Below are 18,908 nucleotides of genomic sequence, written 5' to 3'. Positions count from 1 at the left end.
GAAATAAATCTTGTTTGTTTGCTACCTGGACAGGTGAGAGTGCAGCTGCATGGTCTAATTGTCTCAATATTTGGAAAATATTGCAGCATAACTTTAGCACATTATGGCTAATAACCACTAAATACAGTCAACATCAGAGACGTTACTGATGTGGTGGCAGGGATTGGTGTAGCCGTGGCTACGACTACAAATGCGCTTTGTAGGTCAAAACAGTGGGGTGAACTGTGATAATATCAACCAGCTGAGGAGGCTAACTTTCAAAATTACATTAACTAAATAACAACAATAATAATAAAAATCATCTGCAGCCTTTGCAGAACAGACACGTTTGCCATTCTGTAAATATGCATTCACTACTTTTAGTTGAAGAACAAGTAAAAATCCAGTTGAACAACAGAGGCTGTATAATAAAAAACTATCATTTATTTTATTATCAAAAATGAAAAAGAAAAAATTCACAGTGAACAATGGATCACTCCTCTGCATAAATGAGCCCTGACAGGTCATAGTCACGTCAACTACATTCCAGGTCTACCTTCTAGTAACTTTGAAGAGCACGTACTCCAAAATACCATTTCACTCCTGCTAAATTTAGAAAGCAGATTTTTTTTTTTTTTTTAAAAGGGGGATTCAGGAGGAAAGAACAAAAGTGGGGCTTGGCATAAGGATTGACAAAGTACAGCACTAACAATTGAAAATATAAATATAAAAGTAATAAGTAAGTGTGTGTGTCAGAGTCAAACTGGATCTCTTTCTTATATCTTTTAGGAACACTCAGTTACTGAGGACAGTTTTTTTAGACTCAGGTGTTTAGGATCTTTAACTGGGTCAGTCTGTGTCATTTGTGTCAACAGAACTGGTTTGACCTTTGTTTGGATTTAGACAAAACTAGTGTGGAGAGTTTTGATTTTGGCTGGGCTGAACCTGTGAGGACCAGGTGAATAAATGTCGTTATCTGGGCTGGATCGTGGCACAGGTAGAATCCATCACTGTCATGGTGAGACTCAACTGTGAGGACGCATTGAAGGAGCAACTTTAATCTTAACTTCCCTTCCTTTGCTTTGAGATGTGTCTGAATCTTGAGGAATCACTTTTGTCCGTCAGCTACTTAAAGGACAAGGCTTTTCTCCATTTCAACAAATCCCATGCAAAGACCAAAACAGCTTCAGGCTCAGAAACGGGACAATGCTTAGTATTAAGTGTATCTGTTTGGGACCATTTTCAGCCGTGGAATAATACTCATGTGGTGCTCTTGTGAGTACTTCCAGGGGCAGGAAGGTGTAGACGACAGTGTGGCTCATTGGTGAGTTTTTAGCTTGTGGACAACAACGTGCTCTATGACACAGAGGAATGAGACATATCCGGCTTTGGATACACAGTTAACAGTTCATCAATAATTTGGGTCTTTTCAATGGATTTGTTGACTATAAGAAAAACAGAATATTGCTGATCTTATCCTTCAGACATTTGTGTATTAGCTTGATAGAGGCCCTCATTCAAACCAATACCTATCTAGAAACTATTCGGCTATCCTGCAGCAGACATTGGTGTGAATAAAAATCATAACTTGCTTTATTAGAAACATAAAAACAGAAATATGCTTAAGGAGGAAACACAAAAAGAAACATTTTACGATGTCAGTGTTGTCCATCAGCACTGCTGCAGTCCACGCATCCCGCTAACATTAGAGTACAAACCACCACACAGCTCTCTAATTCAATGCATAAATACTAACAGTGACTCAATGTCATCTCAGAATGCTATTCTGCAGAGACCACCCTGTCCTTTATGAAAAGAGTACGACGGAAATATAAAAATGTAAACAAACTGGTGGAGAGCTAATGCAGCCCTCCCCGGTCGAGTGTCTGGGAAAACAAAACTTCCCGTTGGGGCCGCGCGTCCCGACTGCACAGCTCATTCGTTCAGGCACTGATTTCTCACCTAAACCACACTAACAAAAGTTCAAGTCAAGAGACAAGAGAAGTCATTTTAGCTCTGTGTTCAGAGCAGGAGAAAGCTCATATCAATGCTACTACCAACTGGATGCACACGCATTAGTAGTATTGCACCGAAAGGCAGGGAGCAGGCAACAGAAGCTCGGCTGCTTGAATCACCCGATAGACTGAGATCTTTACAGCACCCAAAAAAAGTCAGCTGAGGTCAAAGTCAGCCAATATTTCTCTGCTGGGAGAAAACGACAGCTGTATTCTGTGGTGCACACAGCAGAAGAAGAGGGTTCTCCAAACCCCGGTCTTCCAAAAAGCTGCTTTCTTCCTTATCTTACTGAACTGTACAAAACCACGTGGCTTTTGTTTAACAATATCTAATAATACGACAGGAGGTACGAAATTTATAGCTATCTCTGTCTTCCATTGCTGTGACTGGCTGTTGTGTATTTTGATACAAACAGACTGTCAACTTTAGATTTCAACAATTTCATAATTTTGATTTGGGGGAGGCTTTTTATTTTTAAGGACAATCCATAGAGAGGCGCTCTTTCTGGTCATTAGTGCCAGAATACAGGTGGCATGGGGAGGATTCCTGCAGCACAGTGAGAGGTCAAAGGTGAAAGGTCATTCTGAGTCTGACAGGACGATGATCTCATCTGGGTCACACTGGGTGGCCACGTTGACCTGCAGACAAAAACAGAGGAACAGTTAGGAAATGTGCAGATTTTTAGGCTCTCTTTTAATGATCTGAATTTAAGAAAATTAAATTAATAAAAGACACATTTTCCAAGAACTGAAATGTTATTTTGATGTTTTCCTAATTTGAGGGAGACTGGGGCATAATGTGATTTGCTCCTCTTAAAAAAAAAAATTTTTTTTGGATGAAAAACTATCCCAAGTGAAGCAGTGAAGATAAATCTAACAATATATTCTGATAGAAACTCACAACAAGCAGTGGTCATGTGTGACCGGCTGGTATCAAACCTCTATAATTAGTTTCTCATCTTTAAGAGAAACATGACTTGCATCTTTAGAGTAAAATCTTATCATAACTTTACATTCTTCAGCTAAACGCTGTATAAAAGGAAACACAAAGCTGTAAACTAGATCAAATCTACACAATGAAGAGGTACAATAGTACAAACGTCACAAAAAGTCACGATCTGCACAACTGAACACCAGAAAACTGTTCTATTGGTCTACAAACAGAACTGTGATGCAGGTTTTCAGCCTACAATCACCATCATCAAAGGCTGTTTGCATTTGTACGTGTCCCCACCTTGTTTTTCTTGGGAGGCGGCGTCAGCTGTGAGCTGCTGACTATTTCCTGGGTTGGAGTGTCTGCTCGGCCTGGCTCTGCCTGCTGCGGGGAACTGCAGCTAAAGACACCCATATCCAGAGGGATATCTACCTCACTGAGGAGGGGGCAATGGATGGGTGTAGAGTGGCATGAGGGGAGAAAGACAGAGGAAGAAGAAAGTGTAAAAGATGGTTTAACAACTTTACTAATAAATGAATCTAGAGAAATATTATCAACTCAAGTGTACTGAAGCTATACAACTAACATTTCATATTAGCCTTCATCTAGAAGAGTTACAAGGATTAAAGCTGGATCTTTGGATCTGCTACATCTTGACTCTGGAGTCCCAGACTAAGTTAATCAATCTCAATTTGAACCTCCTCTGTTGGTCTTCATTGGTATATGCACACAGCACTAACTTAAAGATGCTGATAAAAGCTAGAACAAAACCAGAAGTCCCTCATTCTGTGGAAATCAAGCCATACAGATGTCTGGGCGGCAACAGAGAAGACATATTTTGTTGCAGTATTGTATTGTATCATCTCATTTGAGCAGTACAATATATGAATCCCTGAGATTCATTAGATCTCGTCTCCCAGTTTTTCTTATGTCAAATCTATGAAACTGAAGATGTTTCAAAGCGATTAAAAAGCTACAAAGAAATTCACAAATCTGTGCTAAAGCGTGCCAAGATAGATTTCTCCATGTCGTGCCAACAAAGCCTTGCAGTACCTGCCATGGAGGATTTTGTGCTTTGTGTTTTGGGGTGAAATTTCCTCCCTCTTCCTCTTCTGGCTCCGCGTAGTTCTGGGGCTGGGGGGCGGCGACGTGCCGTTGGTGGTCTGTGAGTCACACTTGTCTTCTATAACTGCTGGTGAGGGGTGCACAGACACCCCATTGGCTGCTACTGGGGAGACTGCTGCGGGGTCCTTTGTGCGTACCAGCACGACTGACACATGATTAGAAGAATCTACAGGCTCCTCTAACCCTGCAAGGTTACCATTAGACAATGGCCTCTGGCGATCATTCTGCATTGGCTCTGCTTGGCTGGGGCTGTGTCTCGGGGAGGGGACGTCAGGAGATATTTGGGACTTGCTTTCATCAGAAAGAGGACTGAGTCCACTTGTGATCGGCTCCTCGTCCTCATCTTTCATGCTTCCTACTTCCCCTGCAGAGACGCTTCCTGACACCTGGTCTGTCTGATCTTCCTTGTTGGTACCATCACATGCTTCATCAGCCTCGTTACTGTTGTCTTCCTCGTTCTCATCATCGTCTGTAAACAGACAAAAAAAATTAATGAAATCTTTTCACCCTGCCTGGGCCATCCTTGTTCCACAAACAGCCATTAATGATACAGGTGAGTACAAACTTTAAACTTCAACAACATGCGTCCAACTGGTAATGATCGAACTAACTTCAGCACTGTTTCTAGCCTGCAGTGCAGTTCTTCCCCTCACAAGTCAGCACATGATGACGGCTGACGTTGCGACATCCTGCTCTGACTTATTACTGCCATGTGAGTGATCAGGCACTCACCGTCTGAGCTGAATCACACAGATCCTGAACCACCACATCATCGATGCAGTCACGAGACGACAGTTTAAACAACCACCTCACTGGTTAAATATGTGACGTTTGACCTTCACTGTGCATCAATGAATGAATGATGTATGTGCTGAGAGGGGGAAAGTTTCCAGAGCTACCTCCATATCTCCTAACTGGCTTGGTCCTACTAACTACTAATGATTTCGCATGATGGATATAAGGAAACTATTTCACGTCTTCACCACTGCTTTGAGTGGTTGAGACAGCTGCTACAGTGTGGAGAGGCAGCCTTGCTGCAGTACTGGCCCAAGCACAGGCCACTGTAACCAAGGTCAATTATTATTATATGTAAAACTTTCTCATAGTCTGGAGATGTTTATGTGCATTAAGTCATCTCAGCGTTAAGTCTATGATACAAGCCGTCATGTTCAGTGCTCTTCTAAACAGAGAGAAAGAACACTCTAAACTGCAACCTCATAATGAGAACAACATAGATATGCAGGAGATATTTATTAGTATTGGAGGCATTTGAAATAAGACATCCTTAATAACATGACACAGCCTTAGAGAGAATTACTTGTTGAGAAGAAAATATGCAGCAGACACTGTTTACCAGCGGCGGGAAAACCAACTCTGGATTAACATTTCTGAATTAATATCTCAGCTCTAACCTGGTCCATCCTGCTGAGTGCTGGCCTGGATCTCTTCCTCGATGTCTGGGTCTGACGATTCATCTTCTTCATCGTCATCCTCCTCTATCTCTTCTTCTTCCTCCTCTGCCACTCCGTTCACCTCTTTTTTTTCTTCTTCCTTTTCTGATTTGTGGCCCTGAATAACAGATGTGTGAGGATCAGACAGGACCAGGAAGAGATGTCAGAAGTAGGATGTGGTGCTGGCATCATAAGACTAAAAACAACACTTTCTGGTTTGGAAACAAAATGAGGCTGTTTTTTTTTTTTTTTTTTTGCTGTTTTCCCAATCAGCAGTGGCCAGCTGTGTTCTTGCTAACTTGGGGGAGCACACCAGTGTTTTTATGAGTTTTTACCAGAAGTTCTTATTACAGCTGACCATTCTTCAAAAAATATCATCTCCGTTTCTTGTATCTTTGAGGAAACCAATGATGTCCATTTAATCCTGTTAAGTATGAAAATTAACTTGCAGTGAAGTAATTCATCGCCAGGTAAATATATACTCAGTGGCCACTTTATTAGGTACACCTGTACAAGCTATAACAATTCAATTATACATTTTTTACTCAGGGCATAGTTAAAGGTGGTGTTATACAAAGGCATTTCTAACTTTTTGCCCTCCCTATTTACCTACATGAGGGCAGCAGACTATTATGAACACCTCTCTGTACAATGCAGTCCAGTACACCATCATCAGTAACTATGACCTCCGTGCTACAACTTCAGACTATTATATTGTAGAAACTGACTAGTTTCATATTGTTGTTGAGACTGCAGTCAAACACTCTGTCACAGTGGTGCATTCACCTGCCAATAACATCTGTGACCCAAGACCTAAGTTTCATACATTAATATGAAACCAAGAGCATGACAGCAGAGGAAGTCTGTAATGACTGTCCACCTGCCACAGATGCCCTCATACCTCTTTCTCCTTGCTGTTTTTCTCCCGTCGTTTGGCCCTCTCCAGCTCCTCTGTGTCCTCCTGTTTGACGGCATACTTGTTGATGACCTCCTCCAGATGGGACAGAGCCACTTCTCTGTTCGACTGAAGCCTCCGCAGCAGCGACTGGTCGGACAGAGCCGGGTCTGAGGCTTCAGAGGGTGGTGGAGAAAAGAGCGTGTGTGGGAACAGACGGTTGAACGGGAATAAGCCAGGGCAGAAAAGAGAGGAGTGACAATAAATTAGAGTTAGAGAGAGTGAAACCTTTGAAGAGCTGGACATTTTCACATTGGTCTAGTATCTCTTTCCATGCTTGCATGCTGCATGGGACACTGGATGCTGAAGTGCAACTGCTCTTGAAGGTTTGTCCAAACCAGAAAATAAAGCTTCCTTTTGGGATGCATTCATGTTTGCGCTGATATTCTGTCATTCTATACGTGTCAGTCTGCCACAGCAACCAGAACACAGAAGAATCTTTCCATGCCTGCGCAGAGCCTCACCCCACTTGTAGGAGTCAGTGAGGTGCGAGCCGAAGTTGTACACCAGGTCCTGGTGACGTCTCTCCTGCAAGAGGCTCCCTGTATCTCTGAAAGCCTCCTGGGCCATCTGGATCAGCTGTTTTCTGCTCAGGCACAGGCTGTGGCGCTCATTGGCACGCAGCACCTGCTGGAGGATGTCCTGGTAATCTGGAGGGTTCCTCTGTGCCTCTGGACTGTTGATGAACCGCTCGATCTGACATGAGAGAAGGAGGGAGGGTACGGGATCAGGAGCATATCAAAGACACCCACTTTAAAATACAGTTACACCAAACTAGAACAGCTCCCACAACCTAACCACGGTCCATATCTTGACACCACACACGGATAAGTCTTTGGTTTGTTTTCTCATCTAACTTTACTTCAGTACGAAGCACAACGAAACACACATATACACTGACCTACTCCTACAACTACTAGCACTGGTTCGAGTCCTTTAGCATTGGTGTCTGCTGAATCAGAGTCTGATCCGCTACTTATATTTATCTAAATGTTGATTAAATGTGAATCTGACACATTGAAATAACAGTTGCTGACTACTAAATTGGCACATCATATTTTTGATGCCAAATAAAATGACTGACAAAATGTGAATAAAAGATTAACTGGGATACCTGTAGACTATACTAAAGCAACTTATTTTTAAGTTCTGTTGTTTTATGTCACCAAATCCTGTTGCTAGCAACAGTGGTTGGGAGCAGGACCCAGAAAAATAAAACAAGTTTTATCCAGCTTGTTGCTTTCCAGGACATTTATAAAAAACGTTTAAAGCACCAACAACCAGCTCACCCTCCTGTTGATCTCAGGATAACGAGTGCGAGCATAGGGGATCCTATGCTCAATGACTCGGCCTGTTCGTGTGCTGCAACCCTTTAGTTCACACAGCTTTTCATAAATCTTCATCATCTGGAAAAGAGGAAGAAGAGGACAGATGGAAGAGGAGTGAGCTGACACACAACCTGGTGTAATTGTTCTTTTTAAAACTTTCAGCACCATTTATAACCAGTGGAGCCCCAAACTCCAGCCTGACCTTGCGTTTGAGCTTGTGCTCCTGGATGTATATAGATTCATCAGATCCCAGGTCGTCTAAATTCAGTTCAGACTGCTGCAGGCGTTGGATCTCGTCGTTGTACACCTTCAGCAGGTTCTCCAGGTACGCTATCTGAGAGAAATTGAGATGCATGAAGGATGAGGTGTGTTTCCCTACAGACTTTCAAGTTTATCAATAAAAGTTTGAGTCTATCTTATCAAGCTGTATATCAAGAATGAAAGGAAAAGGAAGGGAGAAGAAAACAAGAATGTGACATGTAATAGTTCAGAGATCATTTAACCAACCCTGTTTGGTTTTTTATTCTGCTAAAAAACCAGCAGACCTGGATGTGAGTGCCTACATTCAAGCCATTTTGTCACCTTTTTTTCCTCCTCTGAATCTGTAAACTGGCTTTTTACCTCACAACAGTAAAAGTGTCAATCTGACACTTGCCAGAATGGCAACTTGCCACTGGGGCTCTCCACCTGAGAGATATGTGAAGGCAATAAAATGACTTCTTTAATGATTTTAGCTGCAGATCAAGTCAAGAGAAGAGACTGAACACATCCCTCTTCTCTTCCTTCTCCTCTGTCTCTGTCTTATACAAACGACACACACAGCGCGCACACACACACAACTAAATAAACAAATTTCATGTTGTTTTAATTAGGGACACGGGGCAACGCACCGAGTCACTGGCCCCTACAGCTATGGACGAGGGTCTGAAAAGCCCCTGCTGCCCCCCCTCTCTCCCCCCACCACACACACACACACAATATGGGTTCGGTATTTTTGCACAGGGACACATCGACTGAGAGGGCCGGGCCCGGGGATCGAAACTGGCTGTAACTCCCGAGTATGCGCGCAGGTCCGAGTGATTGAGTTATGACCCCCCCCTCGCCCAAACACAGACAGAGACACACAGACACTGACACACTGACACACAGACACGCACAAAGACACACCAACGCATTCAGATGCCTTTATAGGATTGATGACCTCATCAGTGAGGTCATCAGTTGAAATCTAGGGGGGACATGAGACAGGGGATGAAAGGTTAATTATTATGTGAGAGATATTATATGAGATGTTTGATGGGACAGTTGTGTGTTTGAGAATGGTATGTGAGTGTTAAAGGTGTGATGTGGGGAAGTTCAGGAATGTGGATACTTGTTTAAAGAAGAGTTTGGGATCCTCCCTGCTGTGTGGTTGAGTCCAGGTGAGCTCCTGTCTTTGTTCTCAGGTGACAGGGTGAGAGGAGAGAAGGCATGGCATCAGGGAGAGTGGATGCCAGGGGTGCAGGAGAGTGCACGTTGATTACATTGAGTTTGGTGTTTTTCAGTTAAGCTGTATTAATTGCTGTTTCTTTAAAACTTTTTGTAAATATTTTCTTTTGATTTATTGCTTTTTTTGTAATGGTACTCTCATGGGGAAAATAAAAGCACTATTTTTAATACTAGAACCCTGTATCTTGAGTCTGCCTCCTACAACCTTTTCACTCTGGCCTGAACTACCACAGTGTACACCTTGTATATAATATCAACCAATGCATATGTGTGCATGTATGCATGCACTCCTCTACTACACACACAGGTAACTTGATTACAGAGATACACACACACAGAAGATGTGATTACAGCTCCTCAATCATTGCTCAGTGAAAGATGATCATGTGTATGTTGACAGAGATGGTTCCCCCGGCAGTAGCCCCCCATGTCCCTTTCAAAATTTCCCAGAGGGAATTTTCTAGTTATTATTTTTCATCTTCCTCCAAAATTTTGTCAAAATTCAGAGCTTTTTTTGGAGAAAAGCAGAAATGCCACCTGTCTTTACATCGCCATAAAAAGAAAAGATGTTGTCCAAGGAAAAAATTTCTCACACACGGCTACTCAGGAAGGTCTTTTGAGTCCGATGATCTATAGTACACTCTGATAGTAGGTACGGTTCTCTCAGAGAAGGCTGTAGTTCAGGTAGTTTCTAACCACCTCAAGTTGTCACGGCAACCTCTGAGCTAAAGCCAGAGCCACAGCTGGGACCAATTCATTAATCAGGGACTGACTACCTCTGATATCTGCTGTTTCTTCTCCTGAGCCCTGTCTGTCATACACATGTCCACACACACACACACTTAGTGTGTGTTATAGATACACACACACACCAGTGTGCACATTCCTCCCCCTACACACAACAAAGGTAATTTTATGTGATCACACACACGCATGCACACAAAGACGCACACGCACGTGCGCACACACACACAAAATATGGGTTCGGTATTTTTGCACAGGGACACATCGACTGAGAGGGCCGGCTCCGGGGATCGAAATGCCAACCTTATGGTCAGCGGAAAACTCGCTGTAACTCCCGAGTATGCGCGCAGGTCAGAGTGCATGCACTCCTCTACTACACACACATGCACGCACATACAGGTCACTTGATTACAGAGATGCACACACACAGAAGACTTAATGTGATTACAGCTCCTCAACCATTGCTCAGTGAAAGATGATCATGTCTCTGGTCATGGCTTCAATTCCCATGTTGACAGAGATGGTTCCCCCAGCAGTAGCCCCCCGTGTCCCTTTCAAATTTTTACCAGAGATTTTTCTAGTTACTATAATCAGCAGCAGAATGACTTCCTCATAAGATCGTCATCAGCCAAAAACAATTCCAGTCAAACTAAGTAGTGTTCAACACTAACCTGTTTCCTGGATGCCCTCTTTGCCTTTTTCTCTGCACCCTGTTCCTCCTTTTTATTATCCTCCCCAGCCTCCTGCAGCCCTGAAGTGGAAGGCTGCTTATCCTCCACTGACGGTTTCACCCCCCCCTCCTCCCCCTCCATCGCAACTTCGGTCTTGTCTTTACTTTTGAGCATAACAGAGGTAGACTGGTGAGAACTTGACGTTGAGGTACAAGGCCCAGGCTCAACCTTGGTGACGGTCTGCTTCTTTTTGACTGCATGCTGCTGGAGTACAGTGCACAGTTCACGGATGTAGACAAAGGTTTTGGAACGATTTGCCTGGGCGCGAGTCAAACATCGTCCCAAGGTGTTCCTGAACTCAACGGAGGATAGATAGTCGGGGGAGGCCTTGGAATGCTTGGTTTGGAGGAAGGTCAAGACCTCGGGGCAGTCCTGAGTGAGAGCTGAGCAGTGCTCCACAAACTGTGAGGATGGAAAAGAAGAAAGAGGAAGGATGAGAAGCCAAGGTGAGAGAGGAGGGACATACAGTACAGTGAGGAAGGCAGAAAAGTAAAAAATAAGAAGAACACATACAACAATAGCACATTGTGATTCAGTTTTTTTAGTTCACACCCAGCTTCAATGTGCTGTCAATATAATAACACCAGCAAATCATTAAACAAACAAAAACACTGTTAGGAGTGATCAGCCACCTTGGATGAAACCACCAGTTTGTGTCCCTGTATATAAGCTCACCTCGGTGAACAACCTCTGATTCTCTGCCTGCAGAACATGCGTCTGCTTCTTCGTTGAGGCAAAAGGTGACCGGGTAACGTGGGTAGGGACAGGCTGCTGAGCTTTGAGCGCTGAGACATTTTTGGCTTGAGGGGACGAGGTGGTGGCAGAGCAAGAGGGTTGAGGCCTCTCCTCTTCATCATCATCATCGAGGACTATAATCTTATCTGCCATCGAGGCGGGAGCCACCGCCATCCAAAGTGTTTATTTCTGCTTTCAGAAAATACAAACAGTGAGAACATTTTATCAGAACAACAGAAAGTACAAGGTGTCAAAGAAGCAGTAGGAAGTTCAAACATTGATATCAGTCAATACCAAACTTTAAGCAGACTTGGTGAGTAGTGGTAAAACAGGGCAGGATATAGCTTGAAATTTTTCAATACCAACATCAATATGGTACCCAGGTATAACAAGACAATACTTCCCCAGATATCTTCATTTGAGGAATATAAACAAATTCTCTATATAACCCTTTTTTATTTAACAAAAGAATAATGTCTAACCAGAACAAATCGTACAAGATCTAAAACGGACCAAAATTGTATTTTAAATCTGGAATAATCTGATCAAAGAATGAGTAAACAATATTAAAAATCCGATGAAACACTTTAAGAAAAAAATTCCAACATTCTCTTGTTCCAGCTTCTTAAAAGTCAAGATTTGTGGCTATTTTTTTGCCTTACATGATAGTTCACTCAATATGTAGGGTTTTCGTTTGACGAAACTAGCAAGTTTAAAGACATCGGCTACAGTGGCAGCCCAAAACCAAAGCCCATATATCCCACATAAATTACACACCTGCATCAACACACACAAACACAGTCATTTACTTGTGAATTTTGCCATGGTGCTTTGGCACTGCTCCTCCATTCATGGGCAAACACAGAAGCCATTTACACATTAGCATTGTGTTGCCGGCGGTTTAAGAAATTAAACGAACAGTCGGGCAACAGCAAGTACTTCCGCACTGTTAAGCTTCACTTAATAGTTAAATGGTCGAAGCTTGATGACACAGTACATTACAGACAGATGGCAAATTACACAAAAGCTGTCGTGAAGACACGAAGCTTTGAACTGCCACACACTGACATACTCACACATACCTCTTGTCTATGAGCTGTTTGACGTGACACAAAAACAGGATGATGTTCCACCGCGAAGCATCACTTAAATGCTGAGTTTGAGTTAGCTAACATTAGCATCAGGTAGCTGGTTAGCTTTGTGGTTAGTGAGCTAAGAAAAAACATAACAAGCCCACAGAGAAGCCCGCGTGTTGTTTTCTATTACATAACTTAACTTGCTAGACAAACAAATCCGTGATACCCTTTAAAACCGTATTTTTAACCCCACAGACTTTCTGTTTACCAAAACAATGCTCCCGAACTTGTTTATGCTGTCGACTCGACACAGAAAGTGAATCCGCTAAAGTCATACCAGCATCAGTGCCTCTGATTGGTTGATAGATGGCGTACAGTCAGTAATGTTGTTTGCCATTGGGTGACTTCCTCTCTTCAAATACTATTTTATATGCATTTAAACGGCTGTTTTTTGAACATCGCGATTATGTCGAAACCAAAAATTCAAATTACATTAAGTATTATTTCAAACTTCGATTCCGAGATACATGCAAAAAAAAAATCTATAGTTAATCTCAATTCATGATTTAATAGCGTGTGGCTGAGATTAAAGAATTGAACGATGTTTATTATTCCATTACTTTGTATTTGTCTGTCTATTCAGAATATAACATATTTTCAATTAGGTACTACTATAACACTCAAAAACAAAAAGGTACGCTCCTGTAGTTTCACAACGGAAGTCACCCTTCCTCATTAATGTTAACTTAACTTTTACTTGATTCGATGATAGTATTTACATGCTGATCTCAGCGCAGCCACTTTGTATTCTATTATACTCAGACAAACAAAAACACCCAAGAAACACCCACACAGCCATTGGGCCTTTTTTAAGCAGTTTGTGTCACACAAGCATGTTTGAGACAGTCGTTCATAAACAGGAGACTGGGGCAGCATGTTTGAAGAAATATTTTTATTTAACTTAAAATTCAGACTTTGCTTGTGATTTTAAAATTCAGCTACAAATATTGAATGTTCCCATCAGTAGATTTATGCGCTCTGCTTGTACCATTTCCTCCATTTTAATGTGTAAGTTTAATTTTGCATTAGCCCAGGCTGTTGTTGCATCATAACACACATAACGAAAGAGTCACAATATACATTCATAATATTCTCTGTATTTACAAAAATCAGATTCAGTTTGTAGGTTTGGACTGTTCAGGCTAATATTAATTTTACTGTCTTGGAGAGGTTTTAGGTTTTTTTTCTAAAACACAAAAGCACTCACATACGCACACACACACACACACTCACACACACAAACAAGGGCTCGTGTCTGGCTCCTCAATGACAACAGTTTTTTTTTGTCTTATAAACAAAGACACATCACATATATAAACACATTCACATTTCCAAATTAAAGCTGATATTTCAACACATTCTTCTTTTACAAGTTTCTGACCCTTTTTCACTGTTTGTAACAAAATACAGTAATTAAACAGTGGGAGGCCAATATGATATAACAGCCACATTGCTTTACAGTGGAAGATAACAGAAAGGCCTTTTTCAGAAAATGATTGCTGCCTGACACCCTAGCTCAACAGCATGTCTCTAAGTATTATAACTATTTGTGCAAAATAGTGAAAATAACAACTCACACAGAATTGAATGATCTCAATCAAGCTGGATCTGTGAAAAAAGGGCACTAAAGGCAAATGTTTAAACCAATTTATCATTTAAATAATTGGCACAGATGTCTGAGTGAATAGGTGCATCATCACCCCTGAAACCCCTTCCAAGACATTAAAACAGTCTGTTGGTTCAGTGTCACACTTCCACTGCAGCTGAATTCGCTCTTCTTTACTTGTCTTTCTGTAAGTGGAAGAAGTAGAAAGTTATTATTGAGAGGAGACACGTAAAACACCAGGAGGTTATCAAATAAAAGTGGACATATTGTACACTTATTTAAAGGCATTTGGAATTGTACATTTTGTATATTAGTAACATTACCTTGTTCTGTTTATCAGCCTCATCTGAGCCTACGCACAGTGAAATAACAGACAAAAAGTCAGGTTCAGAAAATAAAAAGAAATATCTCAGTGTTCAAGGCTCGACATATATCCCATATTATATTTATTTTTTTAACTCCATTTAAATTTTGTCAAACTTATTTAAGTGTTTTTATTTTATCTTGATGTAGCCACATTGAAATAAATAAATGGGTGTGGAGAGTTAATAATTGATATTATGAGTGTTAGAATGCAAAGCATTTTTTCAGTTATTTTTTCTGGATTATTTGCTACCTGAGCTGGAGAAGGTCCAAGAGACGAACTTGATAAGCCCATAGAGCACTAACGCCACACCAACCATTGCCATTGAGTCCTCAATGGAGGGAGCGCTGAACCCTGAAAGACAGAAGACAGAATTCAAGTCTTAAACACGCAGTATGTGCTTTCTGCCACCAGGGGGCTCTCACTCAAAACAATAACAAAGTTTGATGGCGTGTGAAGCCACGTGGAATCATGGGAGTCGTTGTCTTCATTGTTAAACAGCCTAAAATCTATCCGAGGCGACTCAGGCGCAGATGTTGGCAGATGTGGTAATTTATTCAAGTTTTTATTTATGTTGTGTTTATTTATGTTATGTTTATGTTTAGTCGGGTTCACTGAATTCAGTCTTTAAAACCAGGACAATACAACATGTAGGCTACAGTGTATCAAGACAACCAAAGTCCTAAATAACATCTGGTCACACTAATCACTAATCACTAATCCACCAATTAATACTTTGGTATTACCAGCTTTTCAAAATGCGCCCAATTCAACAATTTGGCTTGATCTTTGCTCCTCTATCACAACTTTACTTTTAGTGTTGTTACCAAAAGAACTTGACTAGCCTCTTAAACATCATAATTCTTCCACATTACCAATGATATTGAGGGTCACGCTGGCCTGTCGTGTGCCTCCGGGATGGACAGCCACACAGGTGAGCTCCCCTCCTCTGCCCAGGTCCAGGGTGGTGGTGTCAAGCTCCAGCCGGGTGGTCTGGCTATATGTTCCATCCCAGGCCTGTCTGTGACCGCTTATGCTGCCTGAGCCCAGAGGCCTGGACTTCCCATCAGCGCCTTTAAACTCCCAGCCCAGCTCCAGGGAGAGGGGGGCAAAGCCAGATGCCTCACACTGGATGGTCAAAGTCTGGCCGGGAACTACTAGGGGCAGAGGGGACGGATGGAGGGAGAGGGATGGAGGTTCTGGGTATATGAGAGGAAGAGCAAAGAAAAGAGGAAAGACAACAAGAGAAGGTTAATAATCTAGTTCTCAATGAAATCTCACTATGTGCTCTTACTTTTCTAGCAGAATATTTATGTGATGGTGCATGAATGCCAGTGTGGACAGAGACTTGCATGCAGGTTTGTCTTCAATCACACAACAAAAAGAACAATCTTTCCCCTCACCTACAATCTCAAGCTCCATCGTCACCTGAGCCACAATGTAAGGCAGATATACTGTACAAATGTACATCCCAGAGTGGCGCACTTTAGCTTTCTGCAGGATCAGGGATGCATTTCCCTTCTCGTGCAAACCCTCAAAGTCCAGCGTGGCTCCTTCCTCTTGTGTATCAGCCAAGCGGTCAGATTTCCCGTCGTAGGCCAGAACCAGTCGTCCGTCACCTCTGAACTGGTAGCGCCACTCTACAGCAAAACCCGAGCCGGACAGGGGCGAGGAGGGGTCGGCCCAGAAGCCGCAGTCCAGCATCACTGGTTCTCCGAGTCTGGCCTGCACCGAGACTGTTTTACTGGTCACACTGAGGATGACTGAGGGAACAGGAGAGAGAGTCAAACCACCACAGAAAAGATCCTGGATTTGTGAATAAAAACATCTCTAAAATCACTACCGTGGTGCTCTTTGGTAGCCGTGGGAGCACGCGTGATACTGGAAACGGTCAGCTGCTCGTTGAGGCCCTGAAGGGCAGTTGAAAACCAATCGGCTTGCAGGTATATGGGGCTTAAGGCAGAGTCTGTGAGTGGGGCAACCCATTTGAGGGTGGAGAGGTGCGGCAGGAAGGGGTTGATCTCACACAGGGGCTTTGTGACTGAGCCCTCGGGAGGGTTCAGTGACGGGTGGCAGAGAGTGCCAGCGGTGTCTGAATAAAGAGGAGACAGTGTCAATAATCATCAAATCAAGTACAGAAGCCCCAGCAGAAAAATTCAAATATGCATCATGTAAAGATAAAGGATGTAAACGCTGAACACATGTTTATAATATACAATATTTAACAAAGAAACCTTAAAGACAAATCTTTTAATAAAAGACTGAATCAATAAGGATGCAGAAAAAAATGAAGATAATGCAGAGAAAACATAGCCTGGATCTAAACATCATAAACCCTAGAAAGAGACTGACAGCACTCATCAGAAAAACAAAAACAAGAGCAGCCTGAAGTTTAGATCAAGTCACTGGAGACACTGAATAACAATCTGTTTCAGCTATTATCAGGGATCCCTTTAGCAAAGCACTGCTAAAGAAGATATTGCACATATATATTGCCCATACATGCATATATGTACAATATATAAATAACTGCATGTCTTCCTTGTAAATATAGGTTTTTATTGTTTTATTCTATTCTAACTTAAATATCTGAATAATTTTCTGTGTGTTGAGGCATGGACGGAGCTATAACTGCATTTAATTATACTGAATTTGTACTGAATGTGAATAAAACTGAAGCTTGAACCTTGAAGTGTAACGAACTGGACGCTTACTGTATGCACACACAATGTGCAGCAGAGAGTATGGACCCATACACACTCATGCAAAATGATAGCTCGTACACAGAGAGCACAATGCGTGCTCACTCTCAAACACAGCTAAATAAACACGTGGTCACTCATGCTGTTCAGTGTGTCGTTCTGAACTAACCGGTTAGAAAGTAGACTCTGTCGGGGTTGATGTCGGACGGAGCCTTCTGGGTCTCTGCACTGTCAGCATCTGTTCTGACAAAAAGCAGGGATTTTTCCTGGCTTGTGGCTGCAGTTAAACCTCCTCCTCGACCCGCCTTCTCCTGCACAAACCAGCACTCCAGCACTGGACAGCTGCTGCTGCAGGCTTTAGATACAAGGTTTAACAACATATTAATAATGAATTGAAAAGAAATTGGCACTATTAAACTTTTAAACTATTCTGTTATAATAGTACACAGCAGTTTGTATTCTGCAGTGGCAACCCTCCAACTTGCCCTAATATAATTTTGCTTCTGTGTTTATCCTTCCAAAACCTGATACAGAATTAATCTGATATACTTATCTTAAATAAGACTGAACTTTCCCTGTTGTTTTCCCTCTGTGTTAGTACGTTGTGTGGCTCTTAGTCGTCTTAATTGTATTGTTTCCACGTCTGCTGCTATTTCGCCCTCTCGCGGCCGAAACTATTACACCCAGTGGTAATGATTCGGTCACGAGGGGGCGCTTCATACCAAACTCCGTTTAGAAATATAGCAGAATTTAAAGTCGTCTATGTTAAAGTTGAAAGTACATGATGACTAGGAACTTACTTTGGACATTTTATCACTTAGATGGATGCTATTCTAAATTCGGCGTACATGCTTCGCGAAACAAAACACGCTACAATATTTAATAGACTGAAATTTACAGTTAAAATTAGAGCTGTTTTGCACACTGACATCGTTTATTGCGGAATGATTGTAGACGACAGTTTTTACAATATTCGGATTCGTCTGAAAGGATTACCGAGTCCTAGATATATACGAAGGGTCTAGAGAAATAGAGTAAAACATTTGCAGCAGTTAACGATGTTCTTACTGATATTTTTGAGTTCGAGTTACTTCGTTACACAAGAAAACACGCACGCAGGCTACAGTCATAATACATAGTGCATGAAAGTACTCTGTTCCGTGTATTTGGCCACAGCAATGCGGTAGCAGAGCTAAAATATCAACTGGCATTTAAAAGAAATCCACAGATATCAGCCTAACGTTACCTTGAATAAGGCAGATAACTGCAACCACGGACAGTCTGTAGATTGTCGAGAAGTTAGTCATGATTGAATGTCCTCTCTCTGCTCTCAGGTGCTACTCCTCATCAATATATCCCGAGTAAAGTGGACTTATATCGCTGGTTTTCCCCTTCAGCTCATTTTAGTTTCACTTTCACGTACGAGTCCGCCGAGAGGCAGAAAAAAATCTATTTCCGGCCATAATTTCAAAATAAAGCCGTCATAATCAAAGTTGAGAGACGTCAAACGAATCATAGAATAAAAAAAATACATATCCTATGACATCTATATAAACTGACAGGAAACTCAAAGACAAACCCTTTCGAAGAACTTGAAATCAAGCACTGATTGAAA

General features: G+C 42.0%; 2 protein-coding genes across 3 annotated transcripts; both read right to left on the bottom strand.

The window, feature by feature from the left end:
* Nucleotides 1-398: 398 nt before the first annotated feature.
* On the bottom strand, nucleotides 399-12,862 carry daxx (death-domain associated protein). Of its 2 annotated transcripts, none has more exons than XM_041954898.1 (11): nucleotides 12,568-12,862; nucleotides 11,426-11,677; nucleotides 10,691-11,152; nucleotides 7,990-8,121; nucleotides 7,749-7,865; nucleotides 6,924-7,155; nucleotides 6,406-6,575; nucleotides 5,466-5,622; nucleotides 3,982-4,522; nucleotides 3,229-3,364; nucleotides 399-2,633 (listed from the first exon to the last, which is right to left on the bottom strand). In XM_041954898.1, exons 2-11 carry the CDS (start codon nucleotides 11,657-11,659, stop codon nucleotides 2,574-2,576), a joined length of 2,241 nt encoding a protein of 746 aa, XP_041810832.1. In that variant the 5' UTR covers nucleotides 11,660-11,677; nucleotides 12,568-12,862; the 3' UTR covers nucleotides 399-2,573. The 2 variants fall into 2 exon arrangements, with proteins under 2 accessions (XP_041810832.1, XP_041810831.1); XM_041954897.1 differs by having other exon boundaries at nucleotides 11,426-11,674.
* Nucleotides 12,863-13,494: 632 nt separating this feature from the next.
* Nucleotides 13,495-18,719, bottom strand: tapbp.1 (TAP binding protein (tapasin), tandem duplicate 1). Its single transcript, XM_041955109.1, has 8 exons — nucleotides 18,540-18,719; nucleotides 17,463-17,648; nucleotides 16,435-16,683; nucleotides 15,995-16,354; nucleotides 15,467-15,790; nucleotides 14,844-14,945; nucleotides 14,551-14,579; nucleotides 13,495-14,412 (listed from the first exon to the last, which is right to left on the bottom strand). The coding sequence occupies exons 1-8, from the start codon at nucleotides 18,598-18,600 to the stop codon at nucleotides 14,401-14,403; spliced, it is 1,323 nt and encodes a 440-aa protein (XP_041811043.1). The 5' UTR covers nucleotides 18,601-18,719; the 3' UTR covers nucleotides 13,495-14,400.
* Nucleotides 18,720-18,908: the final 189 nt, after the last annotated feature.

The sequence above is a fragment of the Chelmon rostratus genome, chromosome 16 (genome assembly GCF_017976325.1).
Source record: "Chelmon rostratus isolate fCheRos1 chromosome 16, fCheRos1.pri, whole genome shotgun sequence".
In the NCBI taxonomy this organism is placed as follows: domain Eukaryota; kingdom Metazoa; phylum Chordata; class Actinopteri; order Chaetodontiformes; family Chaetodontidae; genus Chelmon; species Chelmon rostratus.
Note: the sequence above shows the minus strand (reverse complement) of the source record. Positions and strands in the feature narration are given on the sequence as shown.

Excerpts from the sequence above, each read along its gene's own strand:
- daxx (XM_041954898.1), bottom strand. The coding sequence starts at position 11,659 with ATGGCGGTGGCTCCCGCCTCGATGGCAGATAAGATTATAGTCCTCGAT. Across the intron at positions 4,523-5,465 it reads CACTCAGCAGGATGGACCAG|ACGATGATGAGAACGAGGAA; the intron begins GTTAGAGCTGAG and ends GTCTGTTTACAG. Across the intron at positions 2,634-3,228 it reads CGCCTCCCAAGAAAAACAAG|GTCAACGTGGCCACCCAGTG; the intron begins GTGGGGACACGT and ends TTTTGTCTGCAG.
- tapbp.1 (XM_041955109.1), bottom strand. The coding sequence starts at position 18,600 with ATGACTAACTTCTCGACAATCTACAGACTGTCCGTGGTTGCAGTTATC. Across the intron at positions 16,355-16,434 it reads GGCTACCAAAGAGCACCACG|TCATCCTCAGTGTGACCAGT; the intron begins GTAGTGATTTTA and ends CTGTTCCCTCAG. Across the intron at positions 14,946-15,466 it reads CGTGACCCTCAATATCATTG|GGTTCAGCGCTCCCTCCATT; the intron begins GTAATGTGGAAG and ends TCTGTCTTTCAG.